Source organism: Tachypleus tridentatus, chromosome 9 (assembly GCF_004210375.1).
Source record: "Tachypleus tridentatus isolate NWPU-2018 chromosome 9, ASM421037v1, whole genome shotgun sequence".
Lineage (NCBI taxonomy): Eukaryota > Metazoa > Arthropoda > Merostomata > Xiphosura > Limulidae > Tachypleus > Tachypleus tridentatus.
The window spans coordinates 138,147,932-138,166,642 of NC_134833.1; the positions used below are offsets into that span (position 1 = coordinate 138,147,932).

At 30.2% G+C, this 18,711-nt stretch overlaps 1 protein-coding gene across 1 annotated transcript in view; it reads left to right on the top strand.

Annotated features, from left to right (window-relative positions):
- Positions 1 to 16,905, top strand: part of LOC143226481 (TBC1 domain family member 25-like) — a 57,235-nt gene extending 40,330 nt beyond the window's left edge. The window contains 3 exon segments of the mRNA XM_076457502.1: positions 5,117 to 5,548; positions 5,550 to 6,088; positions 6,141 to 16,905. Coding sequence (XP_076313617.1) covers positions 5,117 to 5,548; positions 5,550 to 6,088; positions 6,141 to 7,344 — 2,175 coding nt within the window. The 3' untranslated portion in view covers positions 7,345 to 16,905.
- The last annotated feature ends 1,806 nt before the right edge of the window (positions 16,906 to 18,711 follow it).

Here is an 18,711-nt window from a genome sequence, read left to right on the forward strand (position 1 = left end):
CTTAGGTATTGAAAAGGCATTTGACTTTGTAAGTAATTCAGTATTGCTGTACAAATGTGCTCATTATGGATTATTACATAATATATTTATATATATATAATATTCTAAAACATTTAAATAACAGACAATGTTACACCAAGATTAATGAAACAAAATCAGTTCTTAGTAGTCTTCACTGTGGAGTTCCTAAAGTTTAATTCTTGATTTATTTTTGTTCATAATGTATACGAACAGTTCACTCACAGTATGTTCATGTAGAACTTGTTATTTGTATGCTAATGATATGACTCATAATGAGAGTTGTGTTATCTTGCAGATTATTATAGAAGTAGGAACAATATACTGATGTGTATTTAAACTTGACTTATTGACAACAACTGCTTTCTTAAGACAGTTGGTGTGGGTATTAAAACTCTCTCTGTTGACCTGAAGATTACCTAAAAAAATCTAAACATTGTTGCTCTGTACTTTATTGTAATTAAGATTTTAATACCCATACCAGCTGTCTTTAGAATACACTTTTACTTTAAGTAGGGTTTTTTGTCATCATGAATGACAACTGCTTTACTGACAAGTGTTAGTAAATCACAATATGTGATTATATCTAAAGAATCTATAAATGAGGATTTGATTTCTAATGGTGCACCACTGCCTAAGATTGATTCATTAAAGATTCTTGGAGTGATTATTCAAAAAAATCTTAGGTTATATGAACAAATTTTAATGATTTCAAATAAACTTGCAAGAACTAATTATGTCATGAAGACATGTAAGAAATTTTTTTGTGTGCAGGTGATTAACAAGTCTGATAAATTATTAGATTTATCATTCCATTTTTTATAGTTAAATCACTTATTGATTTAAGTGTCTGAGTTACAAATATTGGCACTTTAATACCCATAAGTGAGTTTTGAAGCTCATGCTGGGATTTCCTTACAATGCAACTGTTATAAACAAATTTAGTGAATGTGGTCTTTTCATCATTTACCAGATCTGTGTCTCTCAAATAGTCTATGTTACTAAAGATATTGGTACTTCTAATCCTGAACTTAAACTGTTAATATTTCTATAAAATGTCCTTACTCTTTGTGTCACCACAATATATTGTTCTGTCCAAGAAGTGCATTAGATTTAAGTTCAAAGTAATTTTACTACCTGGCTCCTGTTATTTTAAATCAAATGAACCTAAACATTTGGACTACTAGTAGTTTCAGATTGTTCAGATCAAAAGTTTAAATTATGTTTTCAAATATTTTTCTATAGTTGGATTAATGGTTGTATAAAATGTGTGTGAGTGTGTATGTTTCTGGTCACTTATCCTACATGGTTGTAGTCTTATAAAATGAATGAAGAATAAATCTGTCAATACAATGCAATACTAGTATACTCTTACACAGAACATTTATTGCTGGAGGATAGATTTTGAACAATACAAAAGAAAAGGTGATTTTTTGTTTCCATGTTGTAACAACATTGTTTGATCTGTAGATTGTTTTAAAAATACACAACTAGTATCTGGACTCTTTCATTACATAGTTGTTTCTCTGTTGTTTTGTTACATGGTAAAGCAATTTGCTAATGACGTTACATATCATAGTGAAAAACGAATTAACAGCTGTCTATTTAAACACAAAATGGCCACTAAGGATTCCACCTAACATGGGATCAGGCTTCCCTTTTGTTACAGTAATAGACTCTGAAAGACACTAAAATATATGTATTGTTTGATATGATGATGTAATTAATTGATAGGTATCAACAGAAGATTATGGTGGTTTATTGGAATTTTGTGCTTGTTTCCAAAGGTTTGTAAATGGCTTAAAATCAAGTGTTTGTACATGTCAAGAGATGAAGTAAATGTCAGACTTCAAATCTGTTTTAAACAGTACAAACATGATGGTGTGTTGTATTATGATCTTGGAAGAACCTATGCCTTTCACATTGAAAATTAATACTGTATAGTGGGCACAGGTGGAAATGCCTGAAGTGCACTCTGAATGTTACTTGACCATTTTAAAGAATCAAGTGACTAATCCCTTACCACAAGAATATTCTCCCCATATCAAAGCAAATGCTTTAGCATACTGACCTTCATGGGTTTTACCTCTCATTATTTTAAGAAAACTCATAAGTAGCTAACATGCAAGCCTCACTGATAAACGTTTTTACTTAAAGCTTTTCATTAAAGTTGAACTAGCTTTCTAACTAAGGTATAAGCACCTGACAATATATAATATAACATCACATCAAGCATTTAGGTTTTTATACTTTTGTTGCTGTACTAATGAATGCTGTAACTTTTCTAAGTCTTGTTGTTATTATTAAACTTTCTAAAGGCTTATTGTGTTTCTTTTCAGCTTTTAAGATGTGATATTACTTCCTGTAGTCATATATATGAATTTTATCTGTCAGGATTTAGTTAACTGTCTGGATGTGGGTGGGTCAAAGTGTGCTCATCATATTTTATTTAGTTAAATTCAAACTTCAGTTAAACAACTTTTTCATTTTCGATATATGTCAATAAACTTGGCATTAAAATGTCAGTTGTAGTTCAAAGTTTAGTATTATATCATATTTCCTGTTGAAATTAGGATATTAAAACTTTAAAACAATTTTCAGTCTTCACTTTTAATACCATATGATGTTTCTCTGAGCCTAGTTGCTTATTTATATATATAGACAGAAACTATCATGGCGTGCATTCATCTTGCTTCATTCAGATATAAACTAGAAAGTCCAACCCACGTGCCACACCCTCCCATCACATCCTCTTTTACAAAATATCAATAATTCTCTGATATTTGTTACTAAATTATTAAGAACGAATAGAAAGAGTAGGTTTCAATTTAAGGACTTACAATTAATGCTCGCTTGTTCTTGTGACAAGTTATTTGGTGTATAGATTTGTAATATCTGTTAAGTTTAGCTTGACCAGCTAAAGGAATTATTGTCTAGTTAGAAAGTTAGGTCAATTTTAATATAAAAATGTTAAGTGAAAAAATTTATCAGTGAGGTCTGCATGTTAGCAACTTGTTAATTGAATAATTAATTTACATAACTTGAACTTGGTGTTTTCTTTCTTATTTATTTTTTTATGTAGGTTTAGTAGTTAGGAATGGCTCAAAGAAAAATAAGTAATTAAAATATAAGAAAAGAATAGATGATTGAATATTTTTGGATAAATAACTAATCATCTGGTACAATCTGCAGTCATTCTAGAAAGAAAAAGAGTAATTTAGATTTATTATTTTTGTGTTGGTTATTAGGTTGGTCAAATGGATTGAGCCTGTATAATGTTAACGTAGAGAAAGTGAGTTAAAATATAAACTTTTAGTGAAAATACTTTTGATAATCATTTGGGACATCATAGAGGTTATGCAAATGAAATTTGAAAATATAAAAATGACAAAAAATATTTTTAGTCTTTTACACGAAAATCGTCTTGCATGTGTTTCAGTCTGAATTACACTCTGACTTTATAAATTTATACTTTACTAAAAGTAGTTAATTAAAAATCTGATTTTTGTGTTCAAAATATGTTTAATGTTTGGTAAAATCTTGACAAGTTTCATGGAGAAACATTTCCTACATTAAGAATTACAATGTCTATGTTTATGTATACTTTTCATGAGTACATGCTGATTGCAAGGTTGGTGAAAATGGCCAAGCTGTTATATTGTTATACACAATTACTTGTTGATCTTTGAAATAAAACATTTTAGTTAATGGATTTAATCTATAGCTGTAGGTACCTGAAGAAGGGTACTGTCAAAACTTTTGTATAAACAAAGTGTATATATGTATGTGTCCGTAATTGATATATTGTTATTGTACAGTCAAACATTGGTACTACTTTACCATTCATACTGTCTTACATCAAACAAAACCAAAACATTTCTTCATAAACTGAACCCTCAGTACTACTTTACAGTTAATAATGTCTCATGTTGATTGATCAAAACAAAAAAATTCTTTAGAGTCAGTCCTCTGAACTACTTTACAGCTAACACAAGACCTGAGGTAGAAAGTAAACTATGAAATTGTTTGCAGCTAACACAAGACCTGAGGTTGAAAGCAAATTATAAAAACATTTGCAGTTTGTCTTGAAGGCTAAAATGAGAAAAATTATGACAAATCTTGGAAAATAACTTTCAGAATGTAAAAGATAAATTTAGTTTATTTTTCTTTAGGCTTAAAAATTACAGTAAATGCATTCAGAGTTGTACTGTGGGTAGTGATTTTGTACAGTCTGACTGACTAACAAAAAATGGGTTGAGTTTGGGTGATAAGTTTGTCTCGCAGGGCCATCAGACATTGTATGGCACTGAATGCATTTATAATTTGATATGGGTGTTTACAAGGTGATTATACAAGGTGGCCCGTAAGTCCCTACCCATCCATATATTGTGTTTAAACAATGTTATAATACTAATGATGAGTTGAAGGCAGCTGTTACTGTTGCATTTGGAACAATAACCCCTGCTATATTGAAGAAAATGTCCCACGGAACATGGCATCACATAATATTATGCAGCGAGAATGAGGGACAGCACACAGATACACTGGATACATAAGATATATGGATGGGTAGGGAGTTACAGGCCACCCTGTATAATCCAAATTCAAAAGAGACAATTGAATTTTTTATTTATTATATTTAGAATTAATTAGTAAGAAAATAACTTTTTTGATATTGTAGAAAAAGAATTTATGATTAACCTTATTTTAAATATTTTTACCCTTGAAAGAATATTAAAAGTGTAATTGTATAATTACTGTATGATTAATTATTTGAAATTATATTTCTGTGTTTAATGTTTTAATTTAAATGTTCTGTAATGTTTATACGAAGAAGTAACAGCCTTCAAGTTGTAAGTAGTTTTAATCTCTTTACTTTTATCTGTAAAAGTCATTTTTTGTAATTTAACTTCCATTTGCTTAAATATATGTGCAAGACTTAAAATGTTTCTTGTGGAATGCTGTGGAAAGTCTCTTGAAATGTGTCTATCTGTTATAAACTATTTAACTTGAACCCATGTCTTCAGTTGGTCAGTTATGTGTTAAAAGCTTGCTGGTTATACATTTTAAGAATTCTTACTGTAAATATAACTTGTAGATGGAGAAAACATTCAGCATGGTCCAACGAGCCTTAAACATTGGTGAAAATGATCAATTGTTGGAAAACATAAAACCTCTAAAGCAGCCTATGACAGATTCCGAGTTTCATAATTATTTAGACAATATTGGGAGACTGGTGCGACCAAAGGAGCTCCGGCTCTCTGTCTATCAAGGTGGTCTAGAACCCTCACTGAGAAAAGTTGTTTGGAAACATATTCTTAATGTTTATCCTGAAGGCCTAGCAGCCAAAGAGAGGATTGATTACATGCAAAAGAAGTGTAAAGAGTACTTTAGGCTCTGCAGAACTTGGCAGGATATGATAGATAGTGGTAAGACAAATGATCTCATTCATTTTGTGACAAATATGGTGAGAAAAGATGTTCTTCGAACTGATCGTACCCACAAGTTTTATGCTGGATCTGATGACAATAAAAAATGTAGTTTCTTTGTTTAACATTTTAACAACCTATTCGCTGAACCACCCTAGTGTATCATACTGCCAAGGAATGAGTGATCTTGCATCTCCAATCCTAGTAACTATGAAAGATGAAGCACATGCCTATGTATGCTTCTGTGCTGTCATGCACAGACTCAAACCAAACTTTTCACTAGATGGTGAAGCCATGACTGTCAAGTTTCAACATCTTTCAGAATTGCTTCAACACTATGATCCCCAGTTCTTCGAGTACTTACAGCAACAGGGAGCTGATGATCTTCTCTTCTGCTACCGGTGGCTTCTTTTGGAGTTAAAACGAGAATTTGCATTTGATGATGCACTTCACATGTTGGAAGTATTATGGAGTTCTTTGCCACCAGCACCACCAAAGGATGATTTGCCTTTATTTGAGGAAGAATTTTCTCCTTTCACTTCATGTCCTCACTCTCCTCGTTTGAATAGTCGAGAAAATCCATACACAAAAGTGCGTGCAATTCGTAAACAGAATTCTACATCTTCCACCATTGGAGTGAAGTTAGGGGAAAGAACGAGAAGACTACCCTAAAATGAGATATTATGAATCAAGTGGATCTTCTAGTCTGAGCTGTGGATGCAGAAATGAACAAATTGTAGATTACTCAGTATCGGACAGAGCTCAAGAAGTTAACAACGCCAGAACCAATGTAATGGAAGGAGAATACAGTACTGATGACTCCCAGGAATATCTACCAATGACCACTTCTATTACACGTGAGCTGCGTATGGAACTTGAAAATCTCAATCGCAATCTTCCAGGATCCCGGCCTTCACTTCCACAATCACCCACTGGTGATTCGGAAGACCTTGATTCACCTCATTCACAAATCAGTGGCGATCCCAATTCCTGTGATTCTTGCAGTATCTGTCGAAGGGGAAGCATTGGTCCAGACCCAGAGGATGACACTCACAGTTGGACCAGTGATGACCAGTTCTCAGGAGGAGATCAAATACGGCCATTAGATAATATTAAAAAATTACACAAGTCTCCAGAGGCATTGGATGTTAATGGTGATCTTGAAGTGGAACCAGTAACATGTTCCACTCCTGATGATCTGTATGAGTTAGAACTTGAAAGCATAGAAATTACACCCCAGTTGCATCTTCAGCATTGCAATGGAGAAATCTTGGAAAATGAGGAATTGTACAGTAACAATGGACTTCAGTGTTCTTGCCATCTAAAATCTGTTATACCCATCCAGCTTGTTCATAGTCCTGGCCCTGAAGATCAGCAACATGGCAGTGATAGTTCTGAATCTATTTCAGATAAGTATGGTGAGGAATGTGCAGAAGAGAGGTACACAGCTAGATCAAACAACCAAAGTGAGGGGTATGGTTCAGGAAGCACAGTGTCTTCAAAAGAAGCTTCCACACAAGAAGAAACTAGTAGTGATCAAGTGAGTGGTAATGGTTTTGTTGATTCTGGAGTGATTAGACCAGTGATGACAAACTCATGTGAGGAAGCTTTGGAATTTAGTGGGAGAATGAAACGTTCCAAGTTACCCCCACCTCATGAACTAGGTGGGGGAAATCCATTCATGTTATTTTTATGCTTGACATTGCTTCTTCAGCATAGTGATAGCATCATGAGGAGCAACATGGACTACAACGAACTAGCCATGTACTTTGACAAAATGGTGAGAAAGCATAATGTTAATCGAGTTCTGCATCAAGCTCGAACCATGTTTGCTGAATATTTGAGAATGGGTTGGCATGAAGATAGTTGGAAGTCAGCATCTAATCCTCAGGTTTAAGTAGCCAAAGTGAACTGTGTCTTAAAAAACTTTTCTTGTGTGGAATATTGATATAATGAAAAGATGAACGTAGAAAGTTAAAACTTGATCTCTAGGTTTTAATTTAGTTATTAAGTTTACATAAACATTTTAAATAAAAACCATAAACTTCTTGTTCTAACATTTGTACATCAGTGCTTGAGTTTTATGAAAGTTAAGATTAAACCAGCACCTTTTTTAAAGGTCTTTTGCTTATCTGTTGTAATACTAAATAATTTCATTTTTTAAACTTTTTTTTTTGTGCCTGTTTATGTTATCCCACCATTTCTAAAATCTCCCAAGTAAATAATCAGTTAAATTGAGCTATTTTTGAGTCGAATTATAATAATGTACAATATGCTTAAAACATTTAATTATACTGCCATAATATAAGTTGGTAAATCCTCATGTTTTGTTCAGCTTTAAAATTTCAAACTTTATATTTGTTAATATCATCAAAGTGCAATGAATACAAGCACTCATCGAGGAACATGAGAGAGAAATAAATAGATTGTATGCAATGTTAAGTAGGAAGTTATTGTGGCAACATAAAAAGGAATCTAAATTATCCAATTAAGACACTATCAGTTATGTAAGCTGTGGGGCTGTGATATATGTAAATGATTGTTTCTGTATGTAGCATGTTTATTCATTGATAGTTGTACTCACCTGACCTGAAGCTAGATTAACATTCATAAACACTTAGGATTTTAATATATTTGAGAGAAAGTGAAATCACATAAATCCTAGCTGTTATGTTCATCTGATTAAAAAGGATAATTTACGTTCATCCTTTTTTAGTTAATGCTATGGGATCTAATAGTTTTGTTTATAGGTAAATGTTTTCTTCTCTTATATAAGTAAATATAATACTGTAAGATTAATCAGTGGTGTGATGGACCAATAGTATTGATGTCAGTATGATCTTAGGGTCATATAAAGCTGTAACCTTTGTATACAATTAAGTGAATTTATTTATATTTTTTACAAGCATGTATGGGATAAATAAGTTTTTATTTTATAAGAGATGAATGAAGGTTTGAAGATTGACTTTCATAACAAGTTTTGGTGCATGGTTGATCCAGATTGATTTCCTGGATTATAGAGTTACCTGGATGCTAATACTTTCCTTAGGAGTTTCATTAGATGGGTGAAAAATAAAAATTAGTAAGCCTTCTGTAAACTTTCATTGGTAAGTCCTCACTGATTTTGACCGATCAACATTTTATCTTAAGTGAGCTTTATCTTTAGACTTTGATCTGAATTTTCCATTAACTGTGTGATTAAAATAGCTTCATCACTAGCTATAGAATTAACTAATCTAGATAGTAATAAGATCAATTTAAACTCTAGTACATTGAATGTGTTTGTGTAACTACTCTATTCTGTTGTTGTTTGTCAGAAGTGGATATCCTAAGATTTGATGTTCAATTGTGAATTTACTGAAATGGAAATTTTAATTTTTCATGTTTAATCACCTTGAAATATTGATGTACATTTTCTTGGTAATTGAATAATTATTTCTACATTGTTTTTAAGCTTATTTGACATTTGCATGATGTATAAAATTGTTTCAAGTAGTTTAATAATGAAGATGAAAGCAGTTAATAAAACATAAAATGATTTATTTTTAGGGTTTAAATGTTTTCAGATAAGTTATTCTATCTTCAGTGAAATTTGAAAATGTTATAAAGATTATTATTACTAAAATTATAATACGATAACACAATCATTAATTTACTTAGTTATTGAGAAGTAATAAATGGAGAGATAAAACATATATATATATACTACACAACAGCTGAGTTAAATGTGAAAACATAGAACAATTTTAAATCAAAAGAGCTTTTTCAATCATTAAGGGTCAAGCAGTCTATAGCTGTGAGTAGACTTTTTTTAATGCAGAGGTCAAGGTCTGAAAATCCTGTGGTGGTGATAGAGAAATCATTAAATGAAGTATTGTGACCTGTGGTTTCAGAACATGTATGAATAATTGAGTGGCTGGGTTTACATTGTGGATGGTTGGTTCTGTTTGATACTTCTAAATGTTCTCAGGTTCTAATTTTAAATGGCACTCCATTTTTCCAATGTATTTAATGTCACAGTTACTACATGTATATTTATTTACAAGTCAAGAACATAGAAGTTTAGGTACTTGATCTTTGTACTGAAATAGGATTTTAATGTGTAATCTGTATATTATTTAATCTGTAAGCTATGTCTGCATATTATTCTAAGTTGAATTTATGGGTAGAAGTTTTTTATTAGGGAAAAGAGTTGTTTAATTGGTAGGGATTATGAACCCCAAAATGGAAGGGAGATAATAGGGGAAAATTTGGGGACAGTGTGTACATTGACTGGTGGGTAGTTTGTTGTTTAGGAAATTGTGTTTAATTTTTGTTATAAAATCAAATGGATGGCCAATATTTAACATATGTGTATGTAGAAGGGTAAGTTTTTCATATAAAATTAAAGTATTAGAACACAGGTTACAAATTTTGATTAACAATAGCATAACTAGATTATATTAAAAGAAGTTAGGGATAAAACTACTGAAATTGGTACAGAGGTCAGTAAAAGTTCTTTTATTATAAAGAGAGGTAAAAAAAATGTTTATCTTCTTTAGCAATCCTGATGTCTAGGAACAGTAAAGAATAATTTTCTTTGAGTTTTGATTTGAATTTAATATTGGGGTTTTGGAAATGAAGATAATTAAGGAACTTTGGAAACATTGCTTGATTGTCGAAACCTCAAGAAAATGTCATCAATATAGCATTTGTAAAGGACAGGTTCATGTAGCATTCATGAAGGGACAGGTTTTAATTCACCTAAGCAGTTTTCTAGTCACATTCTGAAACAAGTCACGATGTTTCATTTAACAAGTTCTCTATCATCATCACAGGATATTTAGACCCAGACCTCTACGTTAAATAAAATCTACTTGTAGCTAAAGACTGCCTGACCCTTAGTGATTCACATAAAGCTCTTTAGATCAAAAATTATTGTAAATTTTCACACTTAACTCAGGTGACATGTAATATATAAACATTGTTTTATCCATTTATTTACTGCTTTTCTCAGTAACTAAGTAAACTAATGATTGTTATTATAATTTTAGTAATAATAATATTTGTCACATGATTTTTAGATTTCCCTGAAGATGAAATAAGTTATTCCAAAATGTTTGTACCTTGTTACTAAAATGTTTTATGTTTTATCAACCATCTTCATCTTCAAGTAGTTTGTGGACTTGAATTGTTCTATGACACAAATAGTCTTATCATCAGCTGAAGAGTGGTTACTAATTTTTGACTAGTTTGAGTAAAAGTTGCTCAATCATCACAAGTTGGAAATGTTTCAAATAAGAACATCACCCTAAAAATCTGTTCCATTTCATTTCTTTTTGAAACATTTTTATATCTTAATTTTTGTGCAATTTCACTGCAGAAATCCAGTCAGTAATGAAATAAACATGATTTTGAAGTCCATTGACAACAGTAATTCAGAAGTGGGGAGGTGTAGTGAATTAATTGTCAGTGGTATGAAATGGAGAGCTGTGACAATATCACTGAGATAATTTAAGGCCAAGGTTTTCAGAAATATTGTTTATGTGCATCACACCCTCAAACTGTCAATAGTAAAAGTACAGAGAATAGCAAATTAAATATTTTAAACCCAGAGTTGTCAAAATTGCTCCATGAGAACAATATTTGAAAATATAAATTCATCCGTACCATGTATATAGAGTTGTCACGGAAAACTGAAAAATAACATACCTAGATTCGAGTTGGAAGGTCTGAATTTTGTATAAGTAGGTCAGTATTTGAAGGTTAAAAAGGTTACAGAATATTAAAATAAATGCACCTTACGTAAGTTAGCACATGAGCTCCAACATTTTCTAAATAATAGCACAACATTCATTTGAAGAACAGTTAATGTGGTCCTACTCTTTGAAAAGTGTTCCCAGAATGCCCAAGCCGCTGCAAAACTATCCTGAGTGGTTTTTAGATGAACATATTCCTTTACATCAAATGACAAGAAATGTATGTCAATCTCTGTGTACTACAGGCTCATTTATTGATGGATGCTGTTTAAGAAACCTAGAACAGTAATCACTATTCACGTGAAACTTGACATAATGGCATTTATCTAATTTTGATTATTTGTTTTTGCTACAATTTTGTATTATTATTAATATTCTTACCTTTCACACATTTGTATCTATAACTGTTGTTGCTATGGTGTGACTTAATCATTTTTAGTTTAAAATGTTTCATTTGTTATTGAATAAATCCTTGATGTTATAATGTTTGTATGTTTTGAAAGACATGATCTTAAATGACCTGAGTGATATTTTCACAAGGTAGGCCCACAGCATACCTCCTCCTATACTAATAACATTTATTTTCCTATAACTTTCTATAACTGAATTATTTGTCTATCATTGGAATCATATAGTATATAATTGGACTTTTAAAAATTAGTGACTATTTAATGTGATGACTTTTAACTGTAATGACACAGAAATATTAGTAGAACTGTTATTAACAGTGAGATTGATTTCATTGTGATAATTACAATATACTATTTGGCATTTATAAAAAAAGTTTTAAGTATATTGACAGACTCATGCTTTTATTTCAACTCACTGTTTAGCACACTGCTATAAAAACAGTTTAAGCTCTAAAACATTTACACATTAATTTATAAGAGGAGCTTATTTATGGTTTGAATAAATATAAAAAAAACTATTTTTAGTCAATTTTACTAGATGTATCATCTGTAAACCTACATTTTTAAAAACATGTTTAATTTACAATAATTCATCAAAATAAAGACTTGGGTATGTATTTCAGTTTTTTGTTAATCAGTCTTTCCAGTGAATGAAACAAAGACAACTTTTTTTATTGCACTGTTGACAAGAAAACAGAATAAACAATTATTTCAAAAGTTTTAATAACCCAGACACTGCAAGTGATGTAAAATATGAGATATACTGATTTCATAAAACATGTTTGCTCATTGGTTCATATATTAACCAATATCATATATATTGGTTTATTATATTAATACTAAAATATCAACTTATAATTTCTAAATCACTGAGACTGAAAATAGTTAAGAAATTGAAGGCTAAACTCGGAGTGTAGTAGTTATAGTCCAGTTTTTGATGTAGTAAATATTAGAGTTGAAGTAGCTGTCTTAAAAACTAAATTCAAATCTTTTTGTTTTCATGTAATTTAGTAGAAACACTGGTTTAATTCACAGGAATCTGATATTTCATTATCAAGTTTAAAGTGAGTCATATGGCATTCAAAATTCATAAAACTATTATCTGTTGCTAGTACACTGTTGTTTGTATATGACTTGTTTATTAACAGATTTATCCAACCAAATTGTAAAAGGTAACCAACACAGTTTTTCTTTTTGTATTAATCTTTAATCCTGATATGTGGTGCTAATCTCTCCAGTAGCAAAATTATTGTAATTTGGTTTGTATACACTAATAAAATAATCTGTTCTGCAAATAAATATATTACTTTAAAAACATGTCTCTGTTATTAATATTTGGATTTCTTTTTATAACATATTACTGAAAAAAAGCTTGCATTATTAAATTTTAGAAGATACATCAACCTTTTATTTTGAAAGTATAATAAGAATTTGCTCAAGTTAACAATTGATAGTTTGGTTTGAAAATTTAATATTCTCACAAAATATTATTTGTATTATTATTTTTAACTTTTCGAATGTAAAACTGGTATTTATTGTTTGACATTTTTATTAGATAATAGCTATATCTCCAAAGTTTTATTGCTCAAATTTGTACTGAAATTAAATTGGAATGCTGTCATTAGTTAAATGAGTATTAATATATCTGAAAGGTTCAGATAATGTAGAAATAATATCAAACATCTTTGAAAAATTGTTGAAACAAGTCAAACCAACAATGGTAAATAAACAATAGATTTAAGTCAACAAATAAACTATGAAAATGATTTGACTTACAAGAGGATATGTTACATGTATGATATATATTTTCATGCTTGTATTAGTAAGTACTTTTACAAATACCTGTATTCTTCTATCTTATTGTATCAGTACATACATTTCAATTCCAAACTTTGTATATCAACCATCAGGAAAGTGTATAGAGACATAATCTAAATTCAAACATTAAAGTCTTAAGAATACAGTCAACATCTCTAAATGAGAGGTCAGCTGTTATGTATGATCATTTTAACTGTATTTTTCTGATTAAAGTAGATCTTTAGTCTTTTGATTCAAGAAACTACAACTCATAGATAAGATCTTAACATCCATTAATATGTTATTTGCTAGTGGTATCTGATGTTCTTTAATATATTATTCAACAACAGAATTGTAGGTATTGAGGGGTTGAATGTTACATACACATTGAAATATTCCATTATATATTGGCTGGCATGTTTCTCCTGTACACAGGTTACATAACAAACAACATTTGTACAATGGCACTGATCAGGTAGTCTATATTTAGCTGCTGTAGACTTATTTTGAACATAGTGTGTTTCCTTTTTCTTTGATGAACTTGTTATTAGGAATATAAAGAAGGTAACTGGTTTTTATATTATCTTAATAGATAAATCTGATATTGTAATTATTCTTTTAAGCTTTGTGCTGAAATAAAATATGTATGGTATCATCCACTTAACTAGAACTTTAAATGTCTCCCATTTCCATCATTCAAGAGAAGCTGTCCATTTTGTTTTTGCTCATCAGAATCCTTTATCATGTTTTATATATGTTCTTGTGGGTAAGCATTTTTTGTTAAGAGTCATCATATGTTTCCTTCAATTTTGTGAGTGGAAATCCAAGTAAAGGCTTTATTTAACTGAATGACTCTAAAAATGGTAAATTTTTACCTGGTATAACATGTAAGTAATTGTATATTTTATGAATGGATGAAAAGTATTTAAGAACTCATGAAAGCTAATGAATGACTCTAAATTAGTGTTGGACACTCCTAACATTTCACTTATGAATACGTGTCATACTAATGGACTTGTATGTAACTTTTCATTTTTCAAGAATTAAGTGTTTTTATATTAAGTATTGCCATAATATTACAACCAGGACAACTGCTACTGTATTCCCCATAGACTGGATTATAAAAAAAAAATAAGAAAATTGAAATACTTAGAATTTTCAAATATTCTAACTGATTGGTGAAAACCAGGTCTGAGGTTTGTATAAGGTAATGTGTATATAAGATATTACAGAGAGTTCTATAAACAAGTTGAGCACTAGTTATGGTTAATAGAATATTCTCTTCTAAATGTGTGATTTAAAATTTCATCTGTTAATTTACATATATTGGTTGTTTATCATTGTTGATTTGGTTTGTTTGAACAATTTAAATCCAAGAATGATTGATATTATTTTTAGATGATCTGAATAATTTAAAGACATGTATTTATATTTGATTAACTAATAACAGTGTTCTCATTTTATTTCAACTAGATTAGTGACCTAGATAATTGATAGTTCCTGCTGAAGCTGTAATAATGAAATATGGAACTAATAAAGTATGTTCTGGAAACGTCGATCATTATTTGATTTACATTAGAAGAATTATTTAAGTTAATTTGTATTGGAAATATTATAGTTAAAAACAAATAAAATAAATCTCAACATTTGGTAATTTTATTTAAGTTGAACATCAACTGGTTTCCTAACTTGTATTTCATTTGTTGATGTTAATCATACATTTTAGTAACCTCTTAAAGTACACATTGAATACAGTTTTTAATATTTTCATTTTTGCAGTATTAACAGACAAGCAAAAAAATAAATAAATTGCTCTGTTGATGCATCCTCAAACCCTCATGATGTTGATTAATTTTCTTCATACTTAAAAATTTTATCCAATCTTTGGAGGTTCAGTGACAAAGTTTAATGTATTCATGGCTTTCTGTTTTTAATAATTTCTGAGCTTTTTTACATCCATGTAATTCCTTACAATAGTTTCTTTCTTGTTAATATTTATTTCTATCTACTGTTGATAAAAAAAATCAAAAAAAAATCATAAATGTATTCTGAGTATAATTACAGTTTATTCCATTAAACTATCCAACTCTTCTTTTGTAAGGTTTATCTATTCTTTTATCTGTTGTTAGTACTAGTGTGTGAAATATTTAGTAAAAGCAATAAGATAAGAAAATTTTTGTCATTTTCTCTTTTTAGGTGAAATCCATTTTTAGGAAACATTTTTCTTAGGGCTCTGATTTTCTCAACTTCTTATTTCAGTTATAAAAATAAATTACTACTACTAAACTGTTACCCATTTTAAAAAATAATTTGAATGTTGTGCTATCTCTTCCAATATGTTGTGTTATCAGTTATTAACACTTTTTAATAAATTAGTAAAAGCTTATTAGAACAGCAGCATTGATAGTTTTGGGTAATTGGATGTCATTTTTGGTGTAGTCAGAGTATTATAAAATGTGTTTTATGGTTATTTAGTCATTCTGGGAATGATTACTGGTGTATCAAACTTTTTGTGGAACATGTCAGAGAATAGTAGTGTTTAAGCATTATGAGGTGTAACTTTCTAAAATATATATTATTGCTGTGAACTTCTAATTGCTATGGTGGTTTACTGCAGCTTGCACGTACGTGTAAGTGTTAATTTACAGGTTAAATAAATTACTTTACAAACACTTCTCAATTTGGAATATTGTGAATACACACAGTATATTCCTGGTATTCTGCATTTATGCATGTGAATAGTAATGTACAAATTAAATAAATCACTTTACACTTATCGCTCAGTTTCGAATATTTTGCATATACACTATATTCGTGGTTTTCTGCATTCATACATGTATTTGATAGATTTTGCCAAATAAAACAAAAATAGAAAGAAATTTGTTAAAGTAATTTTGTGTAAACTATTAACCTTGTAACCATGTTCAAATTCATTGGTAAATTGTATTTAAGTTTTTGTATAGAAATTTTTGTATCTTGAACCCTTTGTGATAATCTTGTTTATTATGTAAATAACATAAGACCAAAGACTCTTGACTATTTATCTTCTATGTTCCAATATAAAAATAAGTTCTAAAATCATATTATTTGATGAAACATGTATCTCAGTTCTAGAAAAAAAAAAAAAGCTTAAAGGAACAACAGTTTGTGTTTTTTTGTTTTTTTTACATAATGTTATGTAAATGAATGTCTGGACTGACAGTTTATTTGTTTCTATTGTGACATTGGTTTAATTTTGAAATCTTACATTTTCAACAAATTACATGTTTTATTTGGAACATTTTAATATAAATGTTACTGAAATAAGTTAGGATCAAATGTTATTTCTTTTCAAATTTTATAAAGTATTCTGTGGTCATATGATTAAGAAAAGGTGAGGTTAGATTTCAGGAAAATTGACCATACACTCCACAGGTGTGACAGTTTTTATATCATTAAATTCTATATTAATTTGTGTACTCATTGACATGGATTAACAAAAATACCAATAGTTAATGAATAAAAAATACAACAATTGCAGAACTGTTTTGTTTGTACTTTATTTTGTTTCTGAAAAACTATCCCAAATACACACAAATAATTATGTATGTGTGTCTATATTACTATCAGTTAGTATTTTTTAAAAGTGTTTTAATAAATTAAACAAGATTTTGAGCTTATACTCTAAGAATACAATGTATCAAAATTTAAATAGTGTGATAATACTAGGTGGTGTTTCTAACCTAACCACAAACAACTTGTGGAAATTTTAAAGATGAGATTTTGGATATGCATGTCTATTTTGATAATTGTGTATATATATATATATATATATATATATATATAAAAACAACATTACAACTAAAAACATACAAGGCCAATGAAGTAATCTCAAGATTTATTGACCTTAAAACAAGAATATTCTAGAATGATTCTTGAACATCATGAATAAGTTGTGTTAGTTTTTTGTTTTAATATGGAGCCATTTCATAAAATGCAGACTATATACATCTGAAGAATTCATCCATCCTGGTTGGTAAATATTCTAAAGCACCAGTTAGACTTCATGGTGGTTGTCATCCACCTATTTTTTTCACACTGTTATCTACCTTATATAGCAGCTTGAAAGGCTTGAATTTTGCTGATCTCTCTCCATGTTGATTAACCTTATACACATTCCACCATCAGGTTATAATTCTGTAAAGCTTGTTGTTGAAATGAATGATTTAGACCTTGGTTACTTCTCTCTGAAAGCCTGGAATGGCCAGGTGGTTGGGGCTTTTGACCAACAATCTGAGGGTCACAGGTTTGAATCCCCATCTCACCAAACATGCTTGCCCCTTTCAGCTGTAAGGGCATTATAATGGGATATTCAATCCTAACATTCATTTGTAAAAGCATAGCCCAAGAGTTGACGGTGGGTGGTGATGACTAGCTGCTTTCCATATAGTCCTACATTACTAAATTAGGGATGGCTAGTGCAGATAGCTCTCATATAGCTTTGTGCAAAATTCAAAAGCAAACATTTTCTCATGTTCATCATGTATTTTACAAAGTAACATCTATAAAAAGGTATTTAATCCATAATAATTCTTCAGAATAAAACTTTGCATCTGTATTTTAGTTTTCATATCAAAATCAGTCTTTCAGATGAGTGATGTGAAGATGCAGTTTTAATTTAAGATAAGCAACTGGATAAAAATCATCCAAAAGGAACAGAAAGCTGGCAAACTGTTTACTGCCACAAAAGATATGATCGTTCACTTGTCTACCTAGGTATGCACATTTTTTGTTTTTTGTGTCTAAATGTTTTCACTCTCCTTTAAACTTACCTACTCTTTTTATTTCACTCACAACTTAAAAATCAGTTATCAGTTACAGAAGACTTCTTTATTTCTTAACTAAAACTGTTATTTGTGGGTTCCATCTGTTACTTGTCAAGAAATTGGCTTTACCCGAAAATCAGTTTGACAAGAGCGGCAACCAACTGGTCACACAAATAGGGTGATAAACATGTTTATTAATTACTATCTCCAGTTACCCTAGTTGTGGGGAAAATTGAGACAGCAGACCTTAAGGATATCTGAAGTTTATTTGTTTTGAATTTTACGTAAAGCTACACGAGGGCTATCTGTGCTAGCCATCCCTAATTTAGCAGTGTAAGACTAGAGGGAAGGCAGCTAGTTATTACCACCCACCTCCAACTCTTGGGCTACTTTTTTTTACGAGTGAATAGTGGGATTCACTGTTATATTATAATGTCCCCACGGCTGAAGGGGCGAAGATGTTTGGTGTGACAGGGATTTAAATCTGCGACTCTCGCATTACAAGTTGAGTGCC